The sequence below is a fragment of the Cibotium barometz genome, chromosome 32 (genome assembly GCF_041138505.1).
Source record: "Cibotium barometz isolate CiBa-2024 chromosome 32, ASM4113850v1, whole genome shotgun sequence".
Lineage (NCBI taxonomy): Eukaryota > Viridiplantae > Streptophyta > Polypodiopsida > Cyatheales > Cibotiaceae > Cibotium > Cibotium barometz.
Window position 1 is genome coordinate 51,737,906 of NC_141077.1, and position 27,996 is coordinate 51,765,901.

At 48.0% G+C, this 27,996-nt stretch overlaps 1 protein-coding gene across 7 annotated transcripts in view; it reads right to left on the reverse strand.

The window, feature by feature from the left end:
- The window catches only part of ATM (Serine/Threonine-kinase ATM-like protein), a 317,444-nt gene that overhangs the window by 231,837 nt on the left and 57,611 nt on the right, over nt 1-27,996 (reverse strand). For all 7 annotated transcript variants that reach the window (XR_015261774.1, XM_086772522.1, XM_086772521.1 and 4 more), the window contains exons 18-26: nt 20,422-20,550; nt 20,236-20,331; nt 19,938-20,140; nt 14,171-14,813; nt 14,014-14,085; nt 13,761-13,934; nt 11,794-11,919; nt 11,549-11,676; nt 8,631-8,784 (exon numbers count right to left, since the gene is read on the reverse strand). Coding sequence is in view for 6 of the 7 variants with exons in the window: in XM_086772522.1 (XP_086628648.1) it covers nt 8,631-8,784; nt 11,549-11,676; nt 11,794-11,919; nt 13,761-13,934; nt 14,014-14,085; nt 14,171-14,813; nt 19,938-20,140; nt 20,236-20,331; nt 20,422-20,550 (1,725 nt within the window). In the remaining variant the exon portion in view is untranslated. The remainder of the gene's footprint in view (nt 1-8,630; nt 8,785-11,548; nt 11,677-11,793; nt 11,920-13,760; nt 13,935-14,013; nt 14,086-14,170; nt 14,814-19,937; nt 20,141-20,235; nt 20,332-20,421; nt 20,551-27,996) is intronic.

Below are 27,996 nucleotides of genomic sequence, written 5' to 3' on the forward strand. Positions count from 1 at the left end.
CAGACTGGGAGAGCACAGGATCATGATGGACTCCTCACCGAGCATTTCTCCCATGCTAGAGACACGCTGGCCCCTTTACTGGTTCACATGTTTAACAGGGCTTTATGTGAAGGCTTCCCTATCAGCTGGCCATCGAATACTATTGTACCTATCTTGAAAGCAGGTGACCCCATGGACCCCAACAACTATAGGACTATCATGATTGGTCACACCTTGGCCAAGATTTATGGTTCAATTTTGGAGCATGAGCTTAGTACATGGTCCGAGAAGTAGAGACTCAGAGCATCGTGGCAAGCAGGCATTAGGAGAGGGCACTCCACACTAGATCATATCTTTACACTACGGGGGATCATTGAGGAGGGGAGAGCTCATGGGCAATGGATATACTGCTGCTTTGTGGACTTCCGCAAAGCTTTTGATACTGTCCCACGGGCCAAACTGATGAGGAGACTGCAGGATATGGGAGTGCCAGTAGAGATGCTGATCATTACACTCTATGAGTCAGTCACAGGCAGAGTACGGGGTCCAGGAGGTGACTCAGAGATCATACACAACACTATCGGGGTGAAGCAAGGCTGCCCCTTGTCTCCTAATCTATTTGGTCTATACATTGACGAGATCTCGGATTACATAGACAGACAGGGAGGACCAGGAGCACATTTGGTAGGAGTCCTGATACCGATCCTCTTGTATGCAGATGATATTGTTCTTATTTCTGATTCACCAGAGGGGCTGCAAAGGCATTTGGATGCATTACAGGCCTTTTGCGACCCGAGGACCGGGACCTTACTGTGAACCTTGGAAAGACCAAGGTCATGATCTTTAACACCTCCTCACAGTGGATAAGTAGATTTGCAGTACAGTTTACATAGTGGAGACCCTGTGGAGTATGTTATCTCGTATCTATACCTTGGCATCACTTTTGCTGGACCTCAGTTCTCGATGCGGAAGGCAGCCGACGCTAGATTAATGAGGGGATATGCAGCCCTTGGCTCGCTACAGAGGCAATGCTCACAGATACAGTTTCAGGAGCCGAGGAAGAAGCTTTGGCTATTTGATACTCTAGTTACACCTACACTACTATATGGTGCCCCCATCTCGGGTCCTAGCTTATACCATAGGAGGAGACAGAGGAGAGAGCCGGCCGAGACAGATACAAAGGAGGCATATGATGGGTGGAAGCCGATGAAGAGGCCCCTAGTGGCGATGATCTCTCGCATGATTAGGAATAAACCATCAGTGCCACATGAGATTGTGCGGGCAGAGATGGGGGCTACACCGATAGTGACAGAGGCTCTATTCCAGACAATGACATACTGGCATAGGCTATGGGAGCTTCCACTTGATAGATACCCCCGGCTAGCCCTGGAGTCCTTGAGACAGTTGACACTTGAGGGAGATACAGAGTGCTGGTTAAACAGGTAGGCACTTGGTTTGGCATGCACGGTATGGAGATGGAGGCACTCCCCCCCTTCCAATACAGCATAGAGGCCCCGTCATTGTGTGCGGAACAGGGTTATCAGGAAGGACATTGTCAGACCGGATACTCAGAGGACAAGGAGTTTACCGAGTAGTCCACTAGGGACAAAGATGGTCTTCTACAGAGATCACCTCCTATCCCTGACAGAGGATGGGTTCATCATCCGTCCACGCTACATGGACATACACCTATCCTTTGGGTGAGATGTGCGATCGGCCAAATCCGCACCTCGTCCCACCAGCGGATAGTGGGGACTGCCAAATATGGGCCTAGGGCGGCCGCACCAGAGGAAAGGATATGCCAGCTCTGTCACACAGAGCCGGAGGCAAAGGATCATTACATATGCCGATGCCCCGTGTACTATTATATTCGGGGGAGGTTCCACTGCCTCTTTCGAGTTGCGTTCAGACCACTTTCCAGGATCATGGACTTCCCGGATCAGAGATGCCTGGGACTTTTTGTTCTAGAGCTCCGTAGACACATGGAGTCCTTAGTGAGATCCAGATCAGCTGTACTTGCTCGTGGACCAGCACAAAGAGCTCTCACTGACTTCTTCCATACCAGCACTCCGAGGGCCGATCCACCCATCATACCCAGACCACAGGCTAGTGTAGGAGCTCGGCCGAGAGCTGTGACACTCGACAGAGCCACTGAGTTATGCAGAGCTTGACGCCCCAGACCCCATGGCCCTCGCTGACGGCCACACCACCACAAGAAGATCCGGGCCATCATCTCCCATCATTGCAGGACCTTCTCGAGCCAGCTCAGTTTTACCACCTTGAGCACCATGTCACAACGGCCCATGACGAATGTATTAGGGGACATGGATTCCGCTGTTATTGTATGCTGATGATATTGTGCTAATCTCAGATTCTCCAAAGGGGATGCAGCGTCATTTGGATGCATTGCACACGTTTGCAGAGGACAGTGGCTTGAGACAGTGGAGTATACAGATGCATATACTTACCTTGGTGTGGTTTTTAGTGGCCCACTATTTTCCTTGTAGGTATACTGTGGTTGGAAGGGCACCTCTGTGTGAGCTCCAAGAATTGGAGAGGATGGACTTCATGTTGTTTCTTGCCAAGCTGTTGCCTACAAATGTCTTTCTTATTTGGGACACCCTAGTATTGTCTTTCCTAAAATCTACACCACATTGAACAACCTCAGAACTCAAGCAGTGATTCTTGCGCTTTCAACCACCAAAAGCCCAATTGAAATCTACTCCCTTTATGTCAACATGGTGTTTCTTTATATTCCTAGGATGAATACAAAGAGCTTTTGCAACTTTGTTATCCTAATTCTTATAGATTTTCACATTAAAAAAGGTTAGTTAAACTGAAAACGTTTGGTGGTCTAAAGAAAGTTTGAGTTGAGAAATCAATTCCATCCGCACACATCGAGATTGACCAGAGCTTATGCAGCATTGGGGACACTAGAGAGGATGTGTTCGCAGGTTCAGTTTCAGGAACCTCGAACAAAGCTCTGGCTCTTTGACACTTTGGTCACTTCAGCCATGCTGTATGGAGTGGAGATATGGGGACCCTCAGTGGATCACCACAGCCGAGCTGGTAGCACTGATGGATGGAGACGTATGGAGAGGTCCTTGGTTTCTATGATTTCCCGGATGATTAGGGCCAAGGCCTCCGTACCACATGATATTATCCGTGCAGAGATGGCTGCCCCCCCATTGGTAGTAGAGGCACTCACTCGATCAGTCTCCTTTATACATAGCACTTGGGCTCTCCCTAGAGATAGATATGCACGCTTAGCCCTGGAGTCTTCACGAGACAGTTGGCATAACAGGGAGACGGATCATGTTGGTATGCACAGATGACAGCTTGGTTCCAGCTGCATGGCTTTAGTATGGACAGGCTACCTCCATTTCAGTACTCCCTGGATGCACCCTCCCTCTCTCTCACACGGGCAGAGATTACCAGACTTATCAGGCAGGACTTGACTCAGCTGGACACTAGGAGGACATGGATACAGCCGACACACGAGCTTGGTACGAAGATGGCTTTCTATAGATATCATCTTCTCCAGCTCACGGAGGATGGGTTAGTGATTAGACCCAGCTACATGGATACTCATCTTTCTCATGGGGTACGGTGTGCTATTGATCAGATGCGGAGATCCTCACACCAGCTAGAGATTGAGAAGACTGGCAGATTCAGAGGAGTACCAGCTGAGGCCAGGATTTGTCAGCTGTGCCAGATGGAGCCAGAGAGAGAGTTACATTACATATGTCACTGTCCAGTATATTATGAGATACGAGGCCGTTTTCACTGCCTGTTCAGAGAGGGCTTTGGACCACTTTCTAGAGTCATGAGATACCAGGATCAGAGATGCCTCGGATTGTACTTGCTGGAGCTTCGTAGACATAGAGAGGGTCTCTTGAGAGGGAGGGGATCAGAGAGGGAGAGACACCTACAGAGGCAGATTACAGACTTCTTTCGACCAGAGATTGAGCAGTCAGGCCAGCAGGCATTGCAGCTAGCCCCAGAGTATAGCCGCACTAGAGGTACACTGATTGATCGGGCTATAGAGCTGGGGCGGTCCAGGCGCCCCAAGATGAGAGGCCCATCTCGACGCCGGCGGAGACTACAACAGAGGATCAGGACCATACTAGCACGGCATGGGAGACATCCAGTCAGAGTACTCACCATGGAGGACATTGAGGATATCCGCCATCGACCGATGAGAGACATCTTTGGATAGTGATGTGGATAGTGATGTGTATGATGGTTACCTTTGTTGCTGGAGTTTTCCTCCCAGATGTTATCCATTAGGAGCGTACCGTACTTTTCCTCATAGTTGTTTCAGTTTCAGTTAGTTGTTTAGTTGTTTTTAGCTTTCCTTACACAGACATTGTATCAGATCCACCAATTGTTGTAACCTTTTTGGTCTCATAGGTCATTTTGGCCTTTTGAAGACGTTAATATATCATTTCATTTTCATTTCTCCCTCATAGGCCGAGTTCGGTCTTTTGGAAGACATTAATAAATCTTTCTTTCTTTCTAAGGACTCCACCAAAGGCACGGCCTTAGTGCTACAGTTCCCGGATGAGGAGAGTAAGATGAGCTTTATGAGAAGACATGCTATCTTGAGTAGCTTGCCAGGGGACCCCATCTACTTCGATGATGACCTCACATGGATGCAGCTGGAGCACAGAAGATTATGCATGCCGAAGATCAAGGCGGCACGCAAAGAAGGGAAGAAGGCACATTATAGGGATGGTCACATCTACATTGATGGGAAGAGGGTCGAATAGCGCCATCTGGCCTATGAGACACGAAGGAAACAACATGAAGACAAAGAGATACACATAGCAGTCTGGAACTGTAATGGAGCCCTATGGACACATCCAGTGAAACTTGAGGAGGTGATGGAGGGCTGGGATATCATCTTGACAGAGACACATGAGAGCCCGGAGAGGGGCTTACCACGGGTTGAGGGTTATCAGTGGGAGTCAGCTCACCGACAAGGGATGAGACAGGCCACCTCCCGAGGTTTAGGAGGTATTGCAGTGCTTTTCAGACATGGGTTACATGAGCATGTTCGAGTTGTAGCACGAGACTCAGAGGCGAGATACATGTGGATTAGCTTAGGCCTCTCGGAAACCAGATGGATTTATATCGCCCTTTGCTACTTTCCTCCGAAGGGGTCGCGGTTTGCCACCACCGAGGAGCCGGGTGGAGGAGAGGCTAGTGAGTCTCCATACTCTGTCTTATCTGAGGAGATCTTACACTATTCGACACTGGGAGAAGTCTTCTTGATGGGGGACTTCAATGCACGGACTCAGAGCAGACAGTGCGAGATCTATGACTTTGAGGATCCCTTGAGACTAGAGCCGCTAGCTACAGAGGATACAGGGACCACTCGGATCTCCGCTGATGGAGGAGCTGACAGCACTGGATATGGGCAACATTTGCTGGAGCTTGGGGCCCAACACCATCTCGTTATTTATAACGGGATGACTCAGTGGCCAGATTCAGGTGGGTTGACTTGCTTTCCAGTGGGGGGTGGCGGCAGTACAGTGGACTATGTGATGGGATCCCGGGAGGCAGCAGATATGGTGTGTCACTTTAGCGTACCACCATGCCCCATTGGGGCGGATCATACATATCTATCCCTCACTTTTAGGAGCTTACTGGAGACCCACCCACCCATCATACAGCCACCACGCACTATTTTCCACTTCACCCAAGACCTAGCCGACGTGTATGACTATCATGTTCATGCATGATCAGCTATTTGCCTTAGACCCATCGGCACCCATGGCTATGCTCACCTCCCAGCTCTCACATGTACTGCACTCCGCAGCACGAGGAGTTTCCCATACCACATATAGACAGGACAGCCACCTACATCTGGGAGCATGCCCCAGAACCGATGGTATGATGATGAGTGTAGAAACCTTTACCGCAGTCTCCGAGTGCAGAGGGCTCGCGGGGAGATCACCCAGAGACAGGCAGGCAGGAGGATGCATACTCTCACCCGCCGTAAGCGGCAAGCTTATGAGGAGGCTCAGTACTGGGACACATATCACATGCTCATGAGCAGAGATGCTGCTGCTGCTTGGAGGAGACTCAGAGAGCCCCATCCTCCCACACCTATTATCGATCCTCAGACCTGGCAGACATATAAAGAGAGACTCTATGATGTGCCTGCACAGCCCCCTATACCACAGCCCACAGAGCCATGCCCCACAGTCTCCAACTTCTTCACCCCACCTATGGTTAGGAGGGCCATATGCCGACTCCAACATGGACAGGCGACAGATCATACAAGATTACAGGGAGAGCATCTCATCTATGCTATTGATACATTGGCACCATTTCTTGCTCATCTCTTCAACAGGAGGGGTTTCCGGCTGAGTGGACGATGCACACTATTGTGTTGATCCATAAAGCGGGAGATGTACTAGACCCCGGGAACTACAGGACCATCATGATTGGCCATATATTGGCCAAACTATACGGGGCAGTTTTGGAGGCAGAGCTGAGCACTCATGCAGAGAATGGCGGATTGAGAGCAGCAGGCCAGGCAGGCTTCCGACGAGCCTTCTCGACCATCGACCACATTTTTACATTGAGGCGCCTGATTGATCAGGCGCCAAGATACGTAGACAACGGCTCTATTGTTGCTTTGTGGATTTCCGCAAGGCATTTGATACTGTGCCCAGAGAGCGCCTCTTTCGGCGACTACAGACACTAGGCATACCCTCGGACATGATGTGGGGCATATACAGGCTATATGCGCTGGTCTTTGGGAGAGTCCGATGCCCAGGAGGCTTGTCCGACACAGTTGCTAGCACCATTGGTGTGAAGCAGGGGTGCCCGCTCTCCCCCACGCTCTTTGGGCTCTATATTGATGAGGTGGTCGACTACATCACACAGGGAGGAGGCTCTGGGGTTGAGCTATCAGGTATTACTGTCCAAGTTATGCTTTATGCTAATGACATTGTCTTGGTATCCGACACGCAGGTTGGGCTTCAAAGACACCTTGTGGCTCTTGATGACTTCTGCGCACTGCAGGGTCTCACAGTGAACCTTGGGAAAACCAAGGTTATGATCTTCCACACCTCACGTAATAACCATGTTAAGAGTCCAAAATATGGTATGGCAAGCCAAAAAATGCAGCTAGGCGGCAAAAGAAAAGTTGATTTTCCATCTAAATTTCAAGTCCATAAGCCATTTAAGCATAAAAGTACAGAATTTACATATGCAAGATACCTATTATTCTAAAGAAAAAACTAATATAAAACAAAAACATGCCACAAAATATGGATATTATATTCACATAGTTATTTCAAAACTTGAGAAATGATGCCTTTAGAATAATTACAAATTCAATAATTTGTTTGCAAGCTCTAGTTTAATCTTCTAATAAATTTCAAGGACATCTAAACTGAAACAATATTCAAAATAGAAGGAAAAATAAATGTTCCCAATGCTGTAGCCTAGTGAATACGGCACTGAAATTTCTACCACAGACCCTAGGTTTAAATCCTCTTAGGGACACCTTACACTAAGGGTGTGCTTACTCTCACATTAGCAGTTGCTTTCACTCTCACGGTTTTCTTGATGATTTGCCCGAACACCTCCGGGCTCATTTTCCTGGGAGGTGTTTTGGGCAAATGTTTTGGCTTTTTGGTTGCCTTTCTCCTCCACTACCAGCTTATACAGACTTCCTTGACTGGACTAGATTCTAGGCATTGTGGACTATCTACCATGCTCAGAATGGACAGCTCTTTTCTTGAGATTCTATTCAGCTCTTTGCTTACTTGTGAAGGGCCCTCTTTACAATCCCTCCGAGATTCTCGTGAAATCGGAGGGCTTTCCTTTCAATAACTAGAAGTGTTTTCCCTCTGTTTCTGAACTAAGTAGTAGCTGCCCCACTTTGGGACAACTATGATTGTACATTGTTTTTTCTAATGAGATAGTGGTTTCAGCAAAAAAACAAAACAAAAAAAAAGAAAGAAAAGTGTGTGAAGAGAATACAAGAGACAGAAGGTTATTTTCTGAGCAATTTTTAAAGTGAGTCTCCAGGCATATGTTTTCTTATGTGTTTCTAAAACAAGTTCTAAGCAAGCGTTGCATAGCACTAAGGCCTAACTTTTACAAAGGCAGGCCAAAAAGACTTACAGCTGCCTAGTTGTCCAACAAAGAACCATGTCCCCATGTCGAAAGCATTTCCACTGCTTTCCACCAGAGAAGAAACACTTGGATGCAATTTTCCTCACTCATATCCCATTCTTGTAGCCATAGGCCGAGAATGAAAATGATCGCACATCTATCTTATTAGCATAAACATTCCTCATGTCTAATCCATGTAACACATTACATCTTGTCAAAACAGGTTCTATTTTATGAATATTCAAATCAGAAATAATGTTCATAGAATTCAAAGGAGATGATAAATTGAGAGGGTGTGAGACAAAAGTGAACAATGCAAAGAGCTGACAAAGAAAACAGAGAAAGACAGGTAACAAGGGAGAGCAAAACAAAAATGTAAGAGCATCAAATACTAGCTGATTGGAAAACCTGAAGTCCACTGAAGATAGCGATAGCATTAAAACAACACCAACAATCTCGGGAATGTTAGCAATCTCTTATACTTGAAACATTTCAGGACAATCAGCACATACCTCGACTTCCACTTTCTCACTGGCAGCTGCAACCTCCCCCAATGTCATCACAGCAGTCTCAGCAAAACAGCGATCTTTCGATCTTAAAGAAACTTCTGTGGCTCTTACTATCTTTTCCTTGGTAGCCATGACCATTTTTAGTCCAATATTAGAGCTGCCAGACAAAGCATTCATTATTTCACAAGCTCAAGGCCACTAAGCTGCTTTAAATCTCCAACCAGGTTTTGTTTTTTTTCCCCAGAAAAGAGACTTCTATTAAGTAATATAAAATCATACAAAGGGAGATCTGAAACCAAAAGGTAGGGAGATCTCAATCAATCAAGGGCACTATGCTACCATGAGCCCCAAAGAGTGGAGGAGAAGAAATTACGACGGTTCCACTCTCTCATAAACCTGCTGCGTTTTGTTTGCACACCTCTAGAAGATCCATGTATACGGGCCCAGGTGGCCAAAAGAGTATGAACAATGTCACTCCATATACTGCAGATACACTGGGTTCCATAAACATGAATACCCTCGAAGGCCTCTGAGCATTTGGTCTTCCAGATATGCCATGCTGTGATACTAGTAATAATCTCCTAGGTGGTGTCAATACTCAGCGGAGGTGGTGTGTATAGTAACTGGGGGATATCCTGAAGGAAACAACTCTGGGCTATGCCCCTACGGCAAGATCTGCACCCCTGCCCTCAAAAAGAAGCTGTGGGCCAGCCGCCAGACTGAGTCAACCATGCAATAGCACGCCACGTAATATAGATAGAATCACTCCTCATTCTACCCAAGAGTTGGGCTATAGATACCCAAATCCAGTGTGCTCATTTGCACTCCCATAAGCAATGATACATAGTCTCGGATGGAGTTGAGTATCTACGACAAGAGGGATCCACGCCAATCTCCACTGGTTTGTGGGCAACCCTACGTGTAGAAACAATCAGAAGTAGGAAATCTCACTCCTCCTATACGAGTGCCAGATTCTCCTCTGAATGGGGGTTGTTATGTCTTACACTTCCCAGCATCAATCCATGCAATCCATCAGTGACTCCCTATGAGATGCTTGGACGATGCCTCTCTCTCATTATCTGGAAGACACTTCAAATTCTTCCATTCAAGTAATGTCACTGCACATCTCTCCCAGCCTAGCCACTGCAGATATCCTGCTACAGCCAGGGGTCTGCCAAGATCATCTCTGATAGGTCGTTCCACGTAATGGGCTGCCTGTCAACCTCATCTACTAACCTTGGGGGTCTATGACGTCAAAACGTCCACATACTGCTCCAAGCCTGGATAATGGAAGAAACCAGTGGGGAGGATGGGGGGGTGGTAATATGCCTCAGAGAAAATAACATGGGTGCTGTGCCTCCAGACATCACTGCTCTCAGGAACACATCCAAGAATATGGTACATTGTCCTTCCACGGCTTAGTACCAGGAAGGAATTCTCTAACCACCAACTTGCTTTGCACTGGATCTCTAGATCAATGATGTCCAATCCCCCTTCGTGCTTGGGAAGGATAATAGTTTCCCAAGCAACTCTAGCCGTGGTATCAGGAACTTGCAGATCACAATCTACAACTGTCTCTAATGCATCTAGAGTCATAACACCAACAAGAAGTGACATACCAAGCTGTGGCAAGTAACACCTGGTTTACCACCAAGCTTTGGATGCTAGATCGAGCTCCAATGAAGGAGCTTTTTCTTTATGCTCACGAGTACAGGGACAAACTATTGGGCAGGTGTAATGTCTATCCTGACCTGGCATCCAAGATATCTCGCAATGTGTCCTCTCTCAATCCATGTGAAGACAACATGTGTGCCCCACTCAATCCTATCAAGGTCACTAACCCAAAATCCAACAGACTTATGCCAATTTATAAAGGCCCCTACTGCTAGACAAAACTCTTCCAAAACAGTGTGGAATGAGCAAAGACATGAGTAAGATGCCTCAAGAAACATCGTTGTATCATCAGCCAACTCAGAGTCCAAAAGCTCCTCCTCGGTGCGCGGTGGCAATCTCAACCCAGGTACTCCGGCACACTGGAGCGAAGGAAAATGCTCAATGTTTCTGCAACAATGAGATACAACAATGGAACTAAGGGGCATCCCTACTGTACGTAGCGAGAACTCTGGAAGCGTCACCTCGACCTCCACAAGCAAGCACAGAGCTGTGAGCCTCCCCATAAAGGCAAGAGACACCTCTGATTCATACTTCAGAAAAATGCGTGCGAGAGTACCCTCTCAGAAGTCCCAATCCACTCTATCATAGGCTGTCTCAAAATCAAGTGGCAAAATTGCCAAAGGCTGATTACTTGCCTTGGCCCACTCTTACCACCTCCCAAATGGAAAAGATGTTATCGAAGATGCTTCTTCCTTGATGGACTCCATTCTGTGTGTCATGAATGACTATCTGTAACACTGGCTACAATCTCATGCTCACTGCCTCGGCAAGAATTTTGTATGCAGTCCCAAGCAATGTGATAGGCCTCCCATTGGCCATGTTAGTCTTATCGCCACTCTTAGGAATGAGGTGGATAAGACCCTCGGTAAGAAAAGGAGGCATAGATCCCGTGTTCCACATATCCTCTAATGCCACAATGATCTTATCCCCAATGTCATCCCAAAATCTCATGAGAAACATCGGAGAGAGGCCATCTGCCAAAAAAAAGGGGCATCAAGAACCAAATTTGTTTTTGACGCACCTTAAAAACATATCCTTTTTGAAGCACATGACACTTGTAAAGAACCACATGAAATTTATTCATGAAAAAAAATCTCAAATTATTTTAAATGATGATGGGTGTAACTAATGTTCAATTAAACTTCTGGCAGTGTGCAAGCACGCAGCCTTCATGCTTGGATCATCTCAAAGCTAAAAATATTACAGGTGCTAGTCAAAGCTCAGATATTTCTGCCAAATGTACTCACCAGATGTCTTGAAACAAATCTTCGTGCCCTGTGTAAGCCTGAAACAAGATTTCAACTTTTTTTGACATAATGCATCTGACTCTGTAATCGACATCATGCAGAAGATCTAAGAATTTGTCCAACAAAGCCTGACCACAAATAACTCTGAAAGTTAGTCTCCATCCCCACAACACTTAAACTATTTCCCCTTTCAAAAGGTGGAAAAGGAAAATGCTCGGTTATAAACAATGTGAGGAGATCTTTACATCAGCTGCAGCTGGTACTACAAGATTCAGCTTTGCGATAGCTTCTGCAAACTTCCCCCGCAAACGCCAGAATGGAAAATTATTTTGACTAACATCATCAAGCAATTTTGCTAGTTGAATGAAGAGCTGAAAGAGGCAACAAGGCAGAGTTTAAGCATGTATCTGTATCCGACATGTTGATAAACAACATTGCAAACCTGCTAATTGCAAAGCTTCATCAACTTCCAAACTCTTGGAAATTGGCACTTATCTGTTTATAAAGCTATGCAGCATGGAAGCTTACATATCGTTATACTAACACAACTAAACAGTGGCATGCTTTTTTTCTTGCAAAAAGGAGACTTTTATTAAGCATGAACAAACCATACAAATCCATGACCATAGGCCAGAAGAAAAACCGTATCCAAAAATGCAAGGCATTTACAAGCCAATTTGGCCTTTTGGAGGGGGGTTGGGGGGGGCGGGGGGGGGTGGGGGGTGAGGGTGGAAGGGGAAAGGGATTGGCCCATGGAGTACCAGAAACTTACATGACAAGTAATAGTACTGTAAAAAATGCATAAGGTATCTCCAAATCCTACTACAAAACATCAAAAAGCAAAGACACACTAGAACTTCCCCTACGATGAGTCAGCTGTATCTCCACCCCTTTACCATGGGACTTTCATAGGTACCAATAATGCGAAGACGATCAACAATGTAGGGGTTGGAGGGGAGACAAAGGTAGCAAAACACACACACTTTTTTTTGGTAATATCCAGTGCAGTATATTTACATGTTCATAAATTTACATGATGGGAGGTCTCCGAAATGGAGAGTATCCCAAAGATCAGAAACATAAAAAGAAAAGCTCTATGCAAGAAGCATCCATATCACCCTCATGGCAGGCATCATATAAGGATTGCCGCAATGAGGCTCGGAAAGATTCATATGACTTGTGAATCTGCCGACCCAAGTATGCCAAATTATGCTCACTCCAGATTGTCCAAAGAGCCCAATATCTCACCCAAGAGAGAGATAGTGAGTATTGAGACAAAGACCTCATAAATCTGCCAAAGAGCCAGAAATGTTTCCCAAATCTGTGACACGGGAAACAGAGCCGAAGATAATCTGAAATTCTCCTGAGGAGGATCCTAGAACACGGGCAGTGCCAAAGCAACACACACACACACACACACACACACACACATGCAGCAAGCAAAGAGAGCCTGTCACCCAGAGTAGGGCCAGTGCCTCGTGGTCTTACTTGGAGACGTGCATCGGTTCCCGCCAGAGCATCGCCTCCGCATCCGGATAAACTGTCGCTACCCCCCATCCAAACCATCTCCGATAACCTCCTGAGCCAAGGGGGACTCAAGCAGGGGCGGCAACCTAGGCATGCAGATCCATCCGGGGACGTTTCCTTGCCTAGTTGGCTCCTGTAGCCACAACCGCTCCCTAAGCCCCTCAGGTGTGGTGGTGTCTTCTGTTTTCGACCCAAAGACCGCACCCCACACCCCCCCCCAAAAAACACTGCCAAAAAACATTCTACTCTTAACCTCCTCACAGGGTTGTCGTTCGCTTATGCGAGTGGACCTCTTTTTCTCAACAAATAGAAACATCTTTTCATGGGAGGGAAAAAGAGTATCTTAGGATGTCACTCAAACCATTCCTTTTTTTTTTTTCCAGGAAAAGAGATCCTTCAATTAGTTAAAGAAAAAACAGCCACAAAGGGCTAGATACAACCACAAAGGGCTAAATACAAACTCGCCTCATTTAAGGACGGGAATCCAATGATCATGAGGGGAAGAGATGCTTCTCCTCTGGCTGGCCGCTCACGTTTTCAGGCAGAAAGCCACCTACTCTTTCACTTGGTAATTTTAGCATGCATGCAAAAATAAACAGGCAGCAAATTTGCAGTATTATTATTAAAACGCACAACATTAGTGACAAACAAGATATTAATATACATCCTTCAAAACAGCATTAACCTTTTCAGGCAGGTTCCACTTCATCCTGACTTCCTTAGGATCAACCGGACACCCAGGATCATAACTCCTTGAAGCTAATAAAGTTGTCAGCAAAGTATCAACTGCAGTGAGTACAAAGTAAGCACCCGCTTCCAGACCCCCACTTGACTGTTTTTTACTTTCAATATGATTCACCTGCAAGCACAGCTCACCTGCAATCAAAAACCAGTAGATACCACAGTGATTGCAGCCACTACATAGAACTACTTCTTACCAAACATGGCACATGATCTGGCCGATTGTGTGTGACCGATTTACACAAGCACAACAAGATTTCCCTCTGTACCTGACCTTTCTCAAAAAGAAATTGGATGTGAGAATGTCACCAACACTCACTGTTCAGGAAAAAAAATTTAAGACTACGGGCTCACCTTTGGGTCGTCCTCAGTCTGTAATAATTCCAGAAGTACATCACATGTTTTCTCTGGAAGTTGCTGAGCAAAAAGTGCAATAGTAATCACACAGTTTGACCTCCACTGCTGTTTGAAATTCAAGTGTGCTCCAGTGCTTGTGTAGGTAGTAGTGTCTCCACCACCACCTAAATCTGAAATAATTGTTTTCTTGACAACGTCGAAGTCTGCGTCTAAAATCCTGGTATCCAGGTCTTCTGGAGGAACATTATCAGCATGCAATGTGGAAGGGAATGCCTGGCTTCTTGAATCGTTATGACTCTCCAAAACTGCCTCTAGAGAATCACTGGATGATTGCACTAAACGCAAAATACAAAATAGAATATTTTCAAGAAGACATGACAAAGTCATTAGATGCCCCACATCATCAACCTCTAACACTGTACTGCAGCTCTGTGAGGCTAGCAGCATCTTCAAACTTTTCCTTGTCTCAGGCATAAAAATATCCGAAACACTTTGTTGCCAACTACCAAGAGCTACATTTGTGTTAAGTTCTGGAAGTCTCTTTGTAGAATCCTCTATTATGGATATGCAATTGTTGAGGGTGCTTGAAAGGCCTTGATACACTCGCCCTTCACAAGACCACTCTTGGGTGTCCTGGCCTCTGCAACGCAAAAGCATCAGCCAAGCCATTACTTCATACCTTTTTATATAATGTTATGCCTTGATTACACACACTGTTTCACACTCCCATTCTTGTTTATTTGTATTCTTTTTACCTGAAAGGTTGATAAAATAACTACACTAAGGTTTTTTATTTTTTAGGCGTAAGTTTTTGCAATTTGTGTGTTCTGACAAAAAACTTCTTATCATTGAAAACAAGAATGATGCTGCATATACCATAACTGTACATGCCTACATCTGAGTAGATATGTGTCTACAAGCATGATTATAAAAGCACATACCTAAATCTGGAAATACCGAATCTTTTACGTCAAATTGATTTATACAAAACACTACAAAGGGAGATAGTCACTTAATTTAACAGAAAGAAGATGTCTTAAAGAACCTTCGTCTAGGTTCCCATGATGCCTAAAAGTCTTACTCCAGGTGTCCATTCTGCACACTTACAATACTTGTGGACATTATACCTCTGCTGTGGTGGTCCCCACCTTCCACTATAAACTCCCTTGATGTATAAGTGGTCTAGGGCACATTGATTCACTCTTGTACTCATCTTGCTCCTGCCTCGGAGACAGCCTCAGAAAATGTACAGCAAAACTCCATCTTTGCCATCTTCTCCCCTACTCCCTTTCCTTCAAGCAGCCAATACTTCATTGCATATGCAGGAGATCTAGAATCCTTTTTGAGTTGATCTTAGTACCCAGGATGAGATCTTGCTATGCACCACTCTGGATGTGAAGCATCAGTGGAGAAGCATTCAAGCTCTTCTATCACCACGAGTCATAGTAACCAGGATGAATTCTTAGTATGCACCACTACTGGAGTCATCTTCGTGTATCGTCATCATGTACTCACAAACTATAACCCTTTTGCACCCAAAGTCATGGCTAAGTCCATAAGCGGCTTACTATTCATGCCTTATTTCATCATTATTAGCAAATATGCCACATTTGCTATGCTTGACTCTCACAATCATGAAAATTCTCATAGCTAGCTAAAGGAGTACCTCCCCAACAGATTATCTTACCATTTCCTTCTCCACACACATATCCATGCCATGAGGATTTACATTCGTCTACTAAGGGTATCGACACACTGCCTTTGGAGAGCAGAGGGCATCTTGTTGGGTATTCGGAGTTTCTTGTGTGTGATGAACACTCCCGTTTGTGTGTGTAAGCAGTGATGTAATTGGTTAAGAAAAGTGTCATCGCCCCATTAGTAGAGTGTTGAGAATGATACGACGTCCAGCCTATAAAAGCATGTACTTGGTGTAAGCTTCAACATATCAATCAACAAGATTATTGAGTCATGCATATCATGATTGTATACTCCATGCATATAGCTTTGCATTCTCGTAGTAGTAAAGCTCCATCACCTCCCCCACTCATTGAACTTATTGCACAAGATTCAGCTTTTTTAGTTCATTACTTTTTCATTTTGTTGGGATGACAGAGGATACCCCACACAGGTACACTGATTGGCCAAGTTTGGTCTTTTGGAAGACGTTAATAAAATCTTTCTTTCTTCTTTCTTTCTAATGTTGTTCTCTCTCTATTACGTACCTAGTACTAATCTTAAGGACTAGTGGTCCGCAGTCCCTGTCAACAGAGGTCATTCAAGAAAAATGACATAGGATGTCTCCACTAAACCTCTGTTGAAATGTGCATGAATACTTTCTTTTTCTGTGTATTCTTTTGTACAAGGTTGTTCATGCTCTCACCTGCTACATATAGTCCTGACATGAAAGCTTTTGCAAGAACTTCTAGCATTTATTTATCAATTTCGGAGTGGTAACTCAGAATGTTTTCGGTCTGTTTTAGCCAGGTTGAACATAATTCTAGTGGTGTCAATCCTTTGGTTATAGCATATTTTCCAACCGTCACCTTCCACCAGGACATGTTTCTCCCTAGACAAGATGCAATGTAAGGCTCTTTTACTTTGTAAACTTCTCTTGTAATGCCTTTTTGTTCAGATAAGTGTAAACCAAACTTTAAACTGAGGCAAGATTTGATCAGATTTGTGTAGCTGTTAGATTGTTTGACATCACTTTTTGATCTGTTTCATAGCAGTTTACTCCCACTGAAACTCATGTAGAGTATTGGACATAAGTTTTCATGTGGCCATGTTGACCCTGGCTTTTGAAATGTGTGCTCTCAATAAGGAGAGAAGCACCTTTGGTTAGCTTCCAGTAGTTTAATGGGTTGTCTGGTTGATAATTGTCGTACGCCGTGACCCCATTGTACATCCTCAGTCCAGGATAAGTCAGGCACGAGCTACATAGGTCATTCCTCAGCCTTAGCGGGTCAGCCAGTCAGTCAAGTCCCTTAACCCACTTGGAGAGAATCATTCATGCATGTAGAGTGAGTAGAAGCCTTAGGGTTTGCATCAGAAAGCACTCTACATCCTGCATAATATGCATTCATATGCCTGTGCATCACTTAGAACATCCCAGAAGTCTTAGGGAATTTACTAGGATTTATCTGGTATTTTTTCCATATTTTATAGTATTTATTTAGCATTATTTGCATTATTTGTCATTTATAAATATAAACTTTATTAAATGACCAGCCAACTTGACCAACCTCTAGTTAGTATAAATAGGCTTGCATAGGGCTTAGTTTCTCATTCAGTCTTCATTGTGCTAAGAGCTCTCCTCCTCAGCCCTAGGAGTATCCTTGCCTTCAGCCCTAGACTAATCCAGCCCTTGGAGCTTATGAGCTTGCTTCTCCAGCCCCTTGAGAACCTTTGCTTCAGTCAGCCCTAGGCGCCTGCATTCAGTCCCTCATTCAGCATACAGCCCAGCCCCAGTTCAACACCAGAATTCAGCAGCAGCATATCTGCGTTTCTGTCCAGCTGTACAGCAGCATATCTGCGTTTTCTGTCCAGCCGTACAGCAGTAGCCTGCATTTTCTGTCAGCATTAGCATACCTGCGTTTTCAGACCAGCAGCATCCCTACAGGTCTGCGTTTCTGTCTACAGCAGTTCTCAGCCCTGAATCATCAGTTTGCATCAGTAACCAGCCTTCTGTGCATCATCCATACATGCAGCAGTCATCTGGTGAAGGTAACACAGCATTCATAAGCATTTACACCATTTTAACATAGCTTAGAACAGTCCACCATCTCCTTTTCTCAGCCTCAGGTGTGCAGCCCTTCCTCATGCCCTTGGGAAGAGTGCATAGGCTCGAGATCAGATCATCGAGGTGTTTCTACAGCCGTGTACAATTCAGCCAATCTCCGATCCTCCCAGATCTTGCGTTTGGCTTATCTACAGTCCACAGTCATTCTCTCTAAAGAAATAAAGAAAATACTATCTCGTTATCGGGATAGGGGGCCCTTCAGTGGGTAATTCAAGACCCAATCTGGTGTACAGTTCTCATATCTCTCTCTCATATCTCTTTAAAGTTTGAAGTATTGAAATGGATTGCTAAACTCACGAAACTCAGGATACAGAAGACGGTGTGAGCATCTGTGGACATCCTTCATCCCTCCCCCACCATCCATCGTCCTTCATCCGACATCCTTTCCATCCTTTATCCTTCATACTACATTGTAGCCTCAGCCAGGGGCACTGTAGTCACTTGTCATTAGCTTGAGCCTGTGTATCGTCCTCTTCACTGTGACCTCTTTTGAGTGTGCATGGTACAGTGAAGGACATGTAACAATGTTTGTAGTGCAAGTGTCGTCCAGCTTCTTGTTCCTCTTGCAATCTTGTTCTCTTGTGTTATAATCTGCTCCATAGTGTCTACCAGTACATGTGTTGTGTGTCACGCTGTGAACATCAAAGACTCCAGACAAACTGTCCAGAGAAGAACCACCACTTAGTGTGCCTGGCAACCAACCCTGCTATAACATCTATCACTGACTTCTTTGGCCCCCACCAGAGAGCCTCGGCTGACACTCAACCTATACGAGACCAATCAGGACACATGGACTAGGACAGAGCTAGACGCCCCCATCGAGTGAGCAACACACCCGTGGCAAGCTGGCACGCACCTGGGGAGTCCTCCGAGAGCACAGTCCCTCCAAAGAGAAAGACACCCCCATTCCCAGTTATCTAGATGCTCCACTTGCCAGCTCCACGTCTGGGACTTGCTTCAGCGACATAGAGAGGAAGCCCCATAGGTGGTGGATATTGAGGGTGGGTACACAGTTTATGAGGAGGATGACACATTCTGAGTCTGGACACCTGAGGTTCTCCTGCTGCCTACTTTATTGTACACACAAGGTCTACATAGTACTGTTATCTTTTCGGCAGTTAGTCTTTTACTTTTTTCATGTTGTCTTGGCATCCAGTTTACTTGTGCATCAGTGTAACCCGCCAGACCATGTGCTAAGTGTTCAGCTGACAAGTGTCCACCAGCTGAGAGCTGACAGGTGTTCAACTGACAAATGTCCAGGTGTTCAGCTGACAGGTGTTCACATGACAACTGACAAGTGTTTAGTGACAAGTGTTCAGCTGCTGCTGACAAGTGTTCAGTGACAGGTGTTTAGCTGACAAGTGTTCAGCTGACAGGTGCTCAGCTGTCTGGATGGTGGCACCAGTTGGCAATTAGAGGCAGCTGTTTAGTTATCATGCCTCATTGTCAAACAGCATAGAATGATCACTTGTATAAACATGTAACTCTAGGATTGCCTGAGAGGGACATTTAATGAATAAAAGTGTTAGTGTTTCGCTCTCATGTTCTGGACTGTCTCTTGTGTCATCTTGTTGATTGTCTAACTCTCATGTCACTGTCTGGCCGTTGGTGCACGATAAGCATAGTGTCTTGTCAGAGTCGTGTGAGTGCATAGTGGAGCAGGGCAGTGTAGCTGCACGTCTCGCTAGTCAAGTAGCAACCCCTGGAGGCATACTGCCATAGAGTGAACCCAAGACACCGTCTAGTGTCACAAACCCCAGTGTGCTGGGCAGCAAGGTCTACTACAAACAGATTTTTGGTCTTATTTACCCTTCAGGTCTTTCGTAGACGTTAATAACATTTCTCTCTCTTTCTTCTCTTTCTAGCTTTCTCTTTGGCCTTGTTCATACACTTTTAAGTAGTTCTTAAAGTTGTTATTTACTAGATGTATCATACGCAAATAGAGAATCAAAATTCCAAACTTACCGTCTTTGCAACGTGTGTACCACTCCATTGATGCATGATATGATAATAGAAGAAAAATTGAAAGATTGTTCTAGTATTCCCTGTTTGTTGCCTTCACTTAGCAGAGAAACTTTCTTTATGATACTATCAGCTAATTCTTTCAAAAGAGCATGCTTTATAGGAAAAGAAATCGAGCTATTTCTGACTTCCTGAGCTGCAGAACCCTGCCATTATTCAGGCACAACAAGAACCTATCAGTAGGGATACTCTTCCCCTATATGGTTTGTAGTGAAACCGAGATTATTTTTTCAATGCAAACCTGGCAATCTTCTTCAGGTCCATACTCTGCAAGAGAAATCACCAACTCTTCAAGTGCATCAAGATCTTCCTCTTCAGTCTTACTGCAGTTCTCCAGCTAAACAATAACCATAGATCTAATCAGAGCTTTTACATTAATAGACAGCATCATTAAGATAGCAAAACGTGAGAAACAGAAGAAAGACACCTTGGCCCAATCCTCCAATTCATCTAAAACAGGAGACATCCATTTTTTTCTGGTACAAGGCCGTAATGAGTGAGGAACATAACCAACAGTCAGAGCTAAAATGGCTGCTGTCTTTAGCTGCAAGTGTTCCTGCATACAAAAAGGCAGAATGTAATTAAATGTTGCAAGCCTATGACCTTTGAGTGTCCACACATGCATGCGTATAGACCCGCACTGCCATTCCCGATTGATAAAGTCAAATCAAAAAGTAGACTTCTCTCTGAATCACAAATCTAAGATTTTATATTTCAAATTAGTGTAAGATTTTATAACGAGCATGCAAGGGACCTTAAATACTCGCTTAGTTAAACACCACATAATGTACAATTGAAAACTGAAATCTTTGGAAGATATACAAATGTGCTTTCTGTTGTGTAGAAACTCTTAGGATGCAACAATGTACAAATAAAAAAACAAATGGTACATCAAAACTCTCCTTGAATGTCTATCTCAAAGTTAGGGCCTCCCGAAGCCTTCGCCCTCACCCTGCTCGAGCTGCCGCCTGCTCGCACCCCCCCTTCCCGCCCTCGTGACCTAGCCTCTCCCCGCCTGCTTGCACCCCCCCTCCGCGCCCCTGTGTGTCTCGCGCCCTCCGCCCTCCCCTTTTCTCACCCGTCAGCCCCTGCCCGCCTGTTTCATCCCCCCCCCCCCCCCCCCCCCCCCGCTTCCCCCCCCTTGCGCGCTTTCCCCGCCCCCCCCTTTCGTTCCCCGCTGCCCCCCCCCCCCCCCCCCCCCTTTCTCCGCCTCTGCCTTTCGTTCCCTGCCCCCCCCCCCCCCCCCCCCCTTGCACGCTTTCCCCGCCCCCCCCTTTCGTTCCCCACTGCCCCCCCCCCCCTTTTCGTTCCCCCGCCCTCCCCCCCCCCTTTTTTCCCCCCCCCCCGCCCCCCTCTGTCTTCCGCCCCTTCCCCTCTGTTTTCTCGGCCCATCCCTCCCCTCCCCTCCCCTCTGTTTTCTCCGCCCATCCCTCTCCACCCCTCCGCGCTCCGTTTTCTCGTGCAGCTTGGCTCTTGCAGGACCCCCCGTTTATCTCTTCGCCTTCGACTCAGCTTCAGACTCTGATGGAGGCTCCTCCCGCCCCACCTCAGAGGGACTCTTCCGCAGCCACCTCACCTGCCCCCCCTGAGGATACCCCCATCAGGCTTTCTCTTTCGCCAGAAGAGGAAGCGAGCCTCGCCGCAGAGGTGGAACGCCTCCAGGCACATTCCACCATCTGCCGTATAGTTGGCACATTCCACCATCTGCCGTATAGTTGGCACCCGCCCCAGCAGAGGGGAGATCCGGGATCTACTCCAGGCCCGCCTTCTTGCAGATGTGGGCAAGATCCTGGACGTTCAGTTACTGGGCCGCGGACATTACCAGATTGAGTTCGAGACAGCCGAGAGCGTGGCCCAGGTCCTAGCCATGAGTCCCCTTGACATCAGGGGCGCTTGAGCCTTCTTCAGACCTTGGCAGCATGGTTTCAACCCAGCAGCGGCCGAGCAGGGAGAGCGCCTATTCCATGTTACAGTTTGCTTTCCCGCGAGTACCTTCCGCTCCTTAATAGGATAGGATCATTGGTGGGCTCAGTGCTTGAGACTGGCCCCACAGCAGCTTCAGTGGTGGCTAGAGCAGCTGGCCTGCCTTCGGTCAGAGTTTTGGTTCCTGACATCTCCTCCCTTCCGAAGGACATTCAATTGCCTAGAATGGGGGGGGGATGGATCGATCAGAGAGTGGAGTTTTCGGGGCTCCCGAACCAGTGTTTTATATGCAGGCAGGTCGACCACCTGGCCAAGGCCTGCCCTCGCAGGAGACCCCGACCTTCACCGCAGCAGCAGACCCCCGATGGCCCGCCCATAGATGCGGCTCGGCAGGCAGCCTCCGGGACACCTGCTCAGCCCACAGAGACCTCAGATTGGCAACCTGGACAGGGGCGCCGTAGAGGGAGACAGCCACAGCAGCATGCCCAGAGACCGACACAGCAGCAGTCAGCCTCAGCATCACTGGGTTCCAGTGAGGAACAGCTTTGCTCCCCTCCAGGAGGAGACCCCAGCACAGGCTGAGGATCAGGAGATGCCAGCACCCCCCCCCTTCGCCCTCACCCCCCCCTCCCCCGTCCCCCCCTCCCGCCTCGCTTCCACCTTCGCCGCCTCCCGTTCCCGCTCCCGCTTTTTCAGCGGCTCCTTCTCCACCCCCTTCTCCCCCCCCTCCTCCCCCTCCACTCGCGTCAGCTCCCCGGGAGGCACTGGCAGTTCCCTGATGCTCACCTGCAGTCCAGCGGGCACTGAGCACCGCAGAGGAGACCTACCATGCCGATTCGTGCTTCACGGATATCCTCTATCTGCAGTCGGCTGAGACCGGGAGTGGACTCTAGATCTCGCTCTTAGTGTGTTGAAGATTCAGGCAGTTGAGTTTTCTCACCATGTGAGCGATTTGGAGATGACAGATGTGATAGGCTAACTCTGGGAGTTGGCACATTTCTTTGATACCAGGAGTGCGGATGCCTCCGGGATTCGACATTTGGTGGTTCACATAGTGGCAGACCTAGCACGAGACCCTGGCTATGTATGCATACATGAGGTTTCTCTCTCCGAGCGGGAGGCAGTCGCTATGGGACAGCCACTGGCGCCTGGTCCAAGACTCTTGCAGCACACCGGGTGGGCAGATTCGTAGCCGCTCAGATGGGGATTACTCTCCATCCAAGCCGCTTGCGAAGGCCCGCTGGCTGAGACAGCCTCCACCTCAGCAGGTCATCCATGAGGATCATCTCATGGAATGTACAGGGCCTTGGCGGTGCACACTATGTACGTTATCGTGGTTGCCTGAGGCAGGAGCTTCAAAGATGCCTGGTTGGGGGCAGTATTGATATTCTGATGATGCAGGAGCACCATTTGAGTGAGAGCAGGATTTGGAGATATGGGTCGGTGATGCCTGGTAGATGGGACACATTTTGGTCTGCAGGCTTTGGCCCCTTGGGTGGGCAGGGAGGAGTATGTATGGTCATTGCGGATGTATGGCGGCAGGCCATTGTGGATCGCGGGATCACTGTGCCTGGTAGAGCACAGTATGTTATTCTGAGAATGCACAGTGAGCACTTTGGTGTGCTCAATGTCTATGCGCCCAACCATGCTAGTGCCAGAGCAGAGTTCTGGACCCTTGTTACAGATGCATTGCCCAAGGCCGCACATTGGTGTGTTGGGGGAGACTTAAACATGCTTGAGGACCCGGCCGATAGGGTGGGAGGCAGTCATGTTACAGTGCACGGCCCAGAGCTTGCAGCCTGGGAGCGATTTTGTATGACACTGCGGATCACTGATGCATGGCAGCATGAGGCTTTCTCTCGCTCTCAGGACAGTCTTAGTTTTTCTCGGTCGGATTGCCGGCAGGGAGGGACTAATCTATCACGGATTGATCGCTTCTATGTGGGCGACAGGTTCGGGGAGCGTGGTGGCTCCGTTGGCATTCTCGCTGGCACCTGTTTTTCAGACCATGCGCCAGTTATTTTGACACTGGAGGAGAGGACATGGGAGACCAGCTTGCAGTTGAGGGTCCAAGAGAGGATACTTACAGATCCCAGTCTTTCTGAGGATATTGAGAGGATATGGCATGATAGCCAGAGCTCTGACCTGGATGCAGTAGGCCAGTGTGCACAGGGACTCATCGAGCTCAGCTCTCTTCCGCACGCTACAGCCTTGACACGGCTGGGAGAGACTCGAGAGCGGGAGCGTCGCTTGAGACGTAGCCTTGCTTCGCTTCAGCGTCTTCAGGAGCAGCTGCCTACATGTGAGTGGGTGGCGTCCCAGCTGAGCCAGGCACGCCAGGAGCTTAGAGAGGCAAAGGAGCATAGACATGAGTTCTACTATCATCGCCAAGCCTCTCAGTGGACTCAGCTTGGTGATAGAGTGACAGGGGAGTTTTTTGAGATCACCGGACCCCGCCATGCTCGACCAAGAGTACGCCAGCTCAGGAGGCAGGACGGATCGTTAGCCACACTGAGCCCGGGGAGATTAGAGCCATTGCCACTGAGTTCTATAGAGACCTGCTTTCAGCGGAGCCAGCCACGGAGGCACGTGATGCTTGCAGACAGACTGTGTGGGCCCATGTGCAGAGGAGGGTCACAGATCATATGCGCACAGTTTTGGGTGAGCCCCTTCCAGAGGATGAGCTTGTTGAGGCTTTGAGAGTCCTTCCGCGTCATAGTTGCCCTGGGGAGGAGGGATTGACGCTTGCCTTCTTTATGCGCTATTCGGACCTTTTGGGGCCAGGCCTCCGCAGGGGCTTTCAGTATGTTTTGGACGTTGGGGTGATGCCACAGAGCTTTTCAGAGGGCTTGATCTTTCTTATCCCCAAGGGGGAGGGAGTGTCAGATGATATTCGGCATTGGAGGCCTATTACGATCCTCAATACTGTCTACAAGGTCCTAGAAAAGGCCTTGAGTTTGAGGATCCAGCCCTTCCTTGGGGAGTTGATTCATGCTACCCAGACAGGATTCGTCAAGGAGCGCAGTATCCTTGACAACATCTTCACCTTTTGGGAAGCGACGGCCCGATCTAGATTTCTTAGAGAGGACTTGGTCGTGATGCTTCTCGATTTTGAGAAGGCATACGATAGAGTCGATTGGGGTTTCCTAGAGGGCACTACGCTTCGCCTGGGTTTTGAGCCACACTGGATTCGAGGAGTGGCGGATCTATACTCCACAGCTCGCAGCCAGGTGTTGATGGCAGGAGGACAGGGGCCAAGTTTTGAGTTGACCAGATCAGTCCATCAGGGATGCCCTCTCGATTTTGAGAAGGCATACGATAGAGTCGATTGGGGTTTCCTTGAGGGCACTATGCTTCGCCTGGGTTTTGAGCCAGACTGGATTCGAGGAGTGGCGGATCTATACTCCACAGCTCGCAGCCAGGTGTTGATGGCAGGAGGACGGGGGCCAAGTTTTGAGTTGACCAGATCAGTCCGTCAAGGATGCCCTCTCGCCCAATTCCTTTTTCTTTTCTTTGCAGAGGCTATGAGCATGTATCTGACAGCAGAGGAGGTTGGTTTGAGAGGACTCTAGCTTCCAGTCCAGGGTGAGGACCTACTTGATTCTGAGTTTGCTGATGACACAGGATTGTTTTTGCATGGCCAGGAGGCCAATCTGCAGAGGGCAGAGCAGTCGCTACAAGTTTTTGGTGTGGCTTCGAGAGCATTGATCAATTGGCGCAAGACAGTGGCTTTTTGGATCAGTAGCGCTCCCGCTCCATCATGGAGCCCAGACCCGGGATTAAGATGGATTCCTCCTGGCACAGCAGTGCGGTATCTGGGATGCCAGATTGGACTTGATTTGTCACCTGAGCAGCAGATCGCCCCGCTTCTTCTGAGCATTCGGAAGAAGCTTTTATATTGGAGTACAGCTCGGCTATCCTTGGCTGGGAGGGTGGTGGTGACAAATCAGGTGCTTTTAGCGACTATGTGGTACATCACGTCTTGCTGGATCTTCTCGAGCTCCTGCATCAGCCAGGTACAGAGGCTGATCAGGAACTTTCTTTGGTCTGGGCGGGATGGTCAGCCGGCCCGGGCTAAGGTTGCTTGGGCAGTTATCACTCTTCCGCTGGCCCAGGGGGGCTTGGGCATTATAGATCCAGCTGATCAGAGTAGAGCCTTGTTGGGGAAGCTTATTGTTTGGGGGCTGCTTCCAGGTGTTGAGCCTTGGAAGGAGCTTCTTTTTCAACGGCTGCAGGCTAGAGCTCCCCCAGCAGGGGGCACTTGGGCACCAGAGATACGGTGGATCTTCATAGAGATGAGGAGGACAGGCCTCAGTAGAGGATGGGCGGACAGATTTGCCTTGAGCATTCTGCAAGCTTGGGAGCTGCTGAGACCGGGGCTTTCTCAGAGACCTCCCACTTGTGATGAGAAGCAGGCCAGACAGCCGCTCATCTGGAGCCCCGCGGTACGCACAGAGCAGGGTCATATGCTGGGTTCTCGGCCTCGTCTAGCCTGGGGACCATTGGCGGCAGGCCCAGCACCAGTTTTGGAGATTTGCAGGCCTTTTGCAGTCTCCCGGAGGAGATCCAGGCGGAGAGGCTGAGTCACTTCAAAGGGGGGCTGATTATGAGGGATGACATTCAGGAGGCACTCACTGAGGAGTGGTTCACGCTTTTCGAGCCAGCGGCCCCACGGTGGATGGGAGTCTTTACACAGTTGGAGATCCTGATTGCTCTCAGAGCTTGCACTGAGGATGGTAGATGCCTCTACTATGAGATATAGGATGAGGGCAGACTTCAAAGAGTGGAGGCGGAGTCGCCTTTGGTTGCAGAGTGCATCTTTCAGAGGATACGGGTAGTGGCCGCTGCTTCTCGGAAGTGGCATATTGATCCAGACCCTACAGATGTGGACTCTGATTGGCGCATATGGGCATATGCTGCGCGCCCCTTGGCCCGGCTCCAGTGGGATCCTAGCGAGTACGAGTGGCATGATCCTTATGCGTCCCCCGAGGCCACAGAGATCACCTTTTTCCAGTACACTATTCGGTTGGGGAGGCATATTTTGACTGCGAGGAGGATGGTCTCTCGAGCTGCATCAGAGCATTGGAGGCTACAGGGACTCTCACAGGAGTTCCTGGAGGATTTTTGGACCAGGCTCTGGGCTAGCCGACAAGCACGCAGGATCTCGATTTTCCAGTGGCTGGTTGCCCACAGGGGCTCTGCAGTTGGCACCTGGCTTGTCTACAGTGGCCTTCCGTCGGCCTGCGTCAGATGCGGCCACCCATTGGAGACACAGCGACATTGCCTATGGGACTGTCCACAGCAGCAGCAGATTTGGCTGAGGATTCTGCGCATTTTGGCCCCCCTCTCTCCAGAGGGCATATATACGTGGGGAGCCGCTGCTTGGTCGACTTCGTCAGGGCCTGCTCTGGGATACGAGTCGGAGCAGGATAGCCAGGCCATCAGATTCATTCGGGGCCAGCCTCGCCTTTTTCCTTCACCGGATTTCTCGTCCGCCGGCTGGACACAGGAGAGGGATCTACGATGGGAGCTCCTCAGTACCCTCACCATATGGTTCACCTGGAGAGCCCATTGTTTCAGGGCCTTTGAGGGGAGACTGGAGCCACCAGCAGAGACTGTTCAGAGTATCTGGCAGGAGTTGATTCACACCCTGTGAGGACAGTATGACCGCATCCGGGGCGACTCGGATCGAGCGATCTTGCGGCGCCAGGCCTTTCACACCACTTGGCGCAGCGGCCCCTTCTATACTCTACACGCGGGTACCCCCCGATGGCACTACAGGCCACCTGTTTGGATTTTCCCCCCTCCTATTGTATGATATAGCCTCTCAGTTATTTGTACTTGTATTTGCACTTTTTTGCACCTAGGGAGAGTCTCCCTAGCTGCCTTGATTGCATCTCTGCTCTGCCTTCTTATGAGCAAGAGAGGGGTTTTGCAGCCCAGTGGGCGTTTTTTTATAACTAATGAAAGGATCTTTTCTCAGAAAAAAAAAAAATTTTGTCTATCTCAAAGTTGCAAAGAAAGAGATTCTTAAGATAGAGTTTGTCTGATTTGGACCTTTGACATGCAGCAAGCAAAC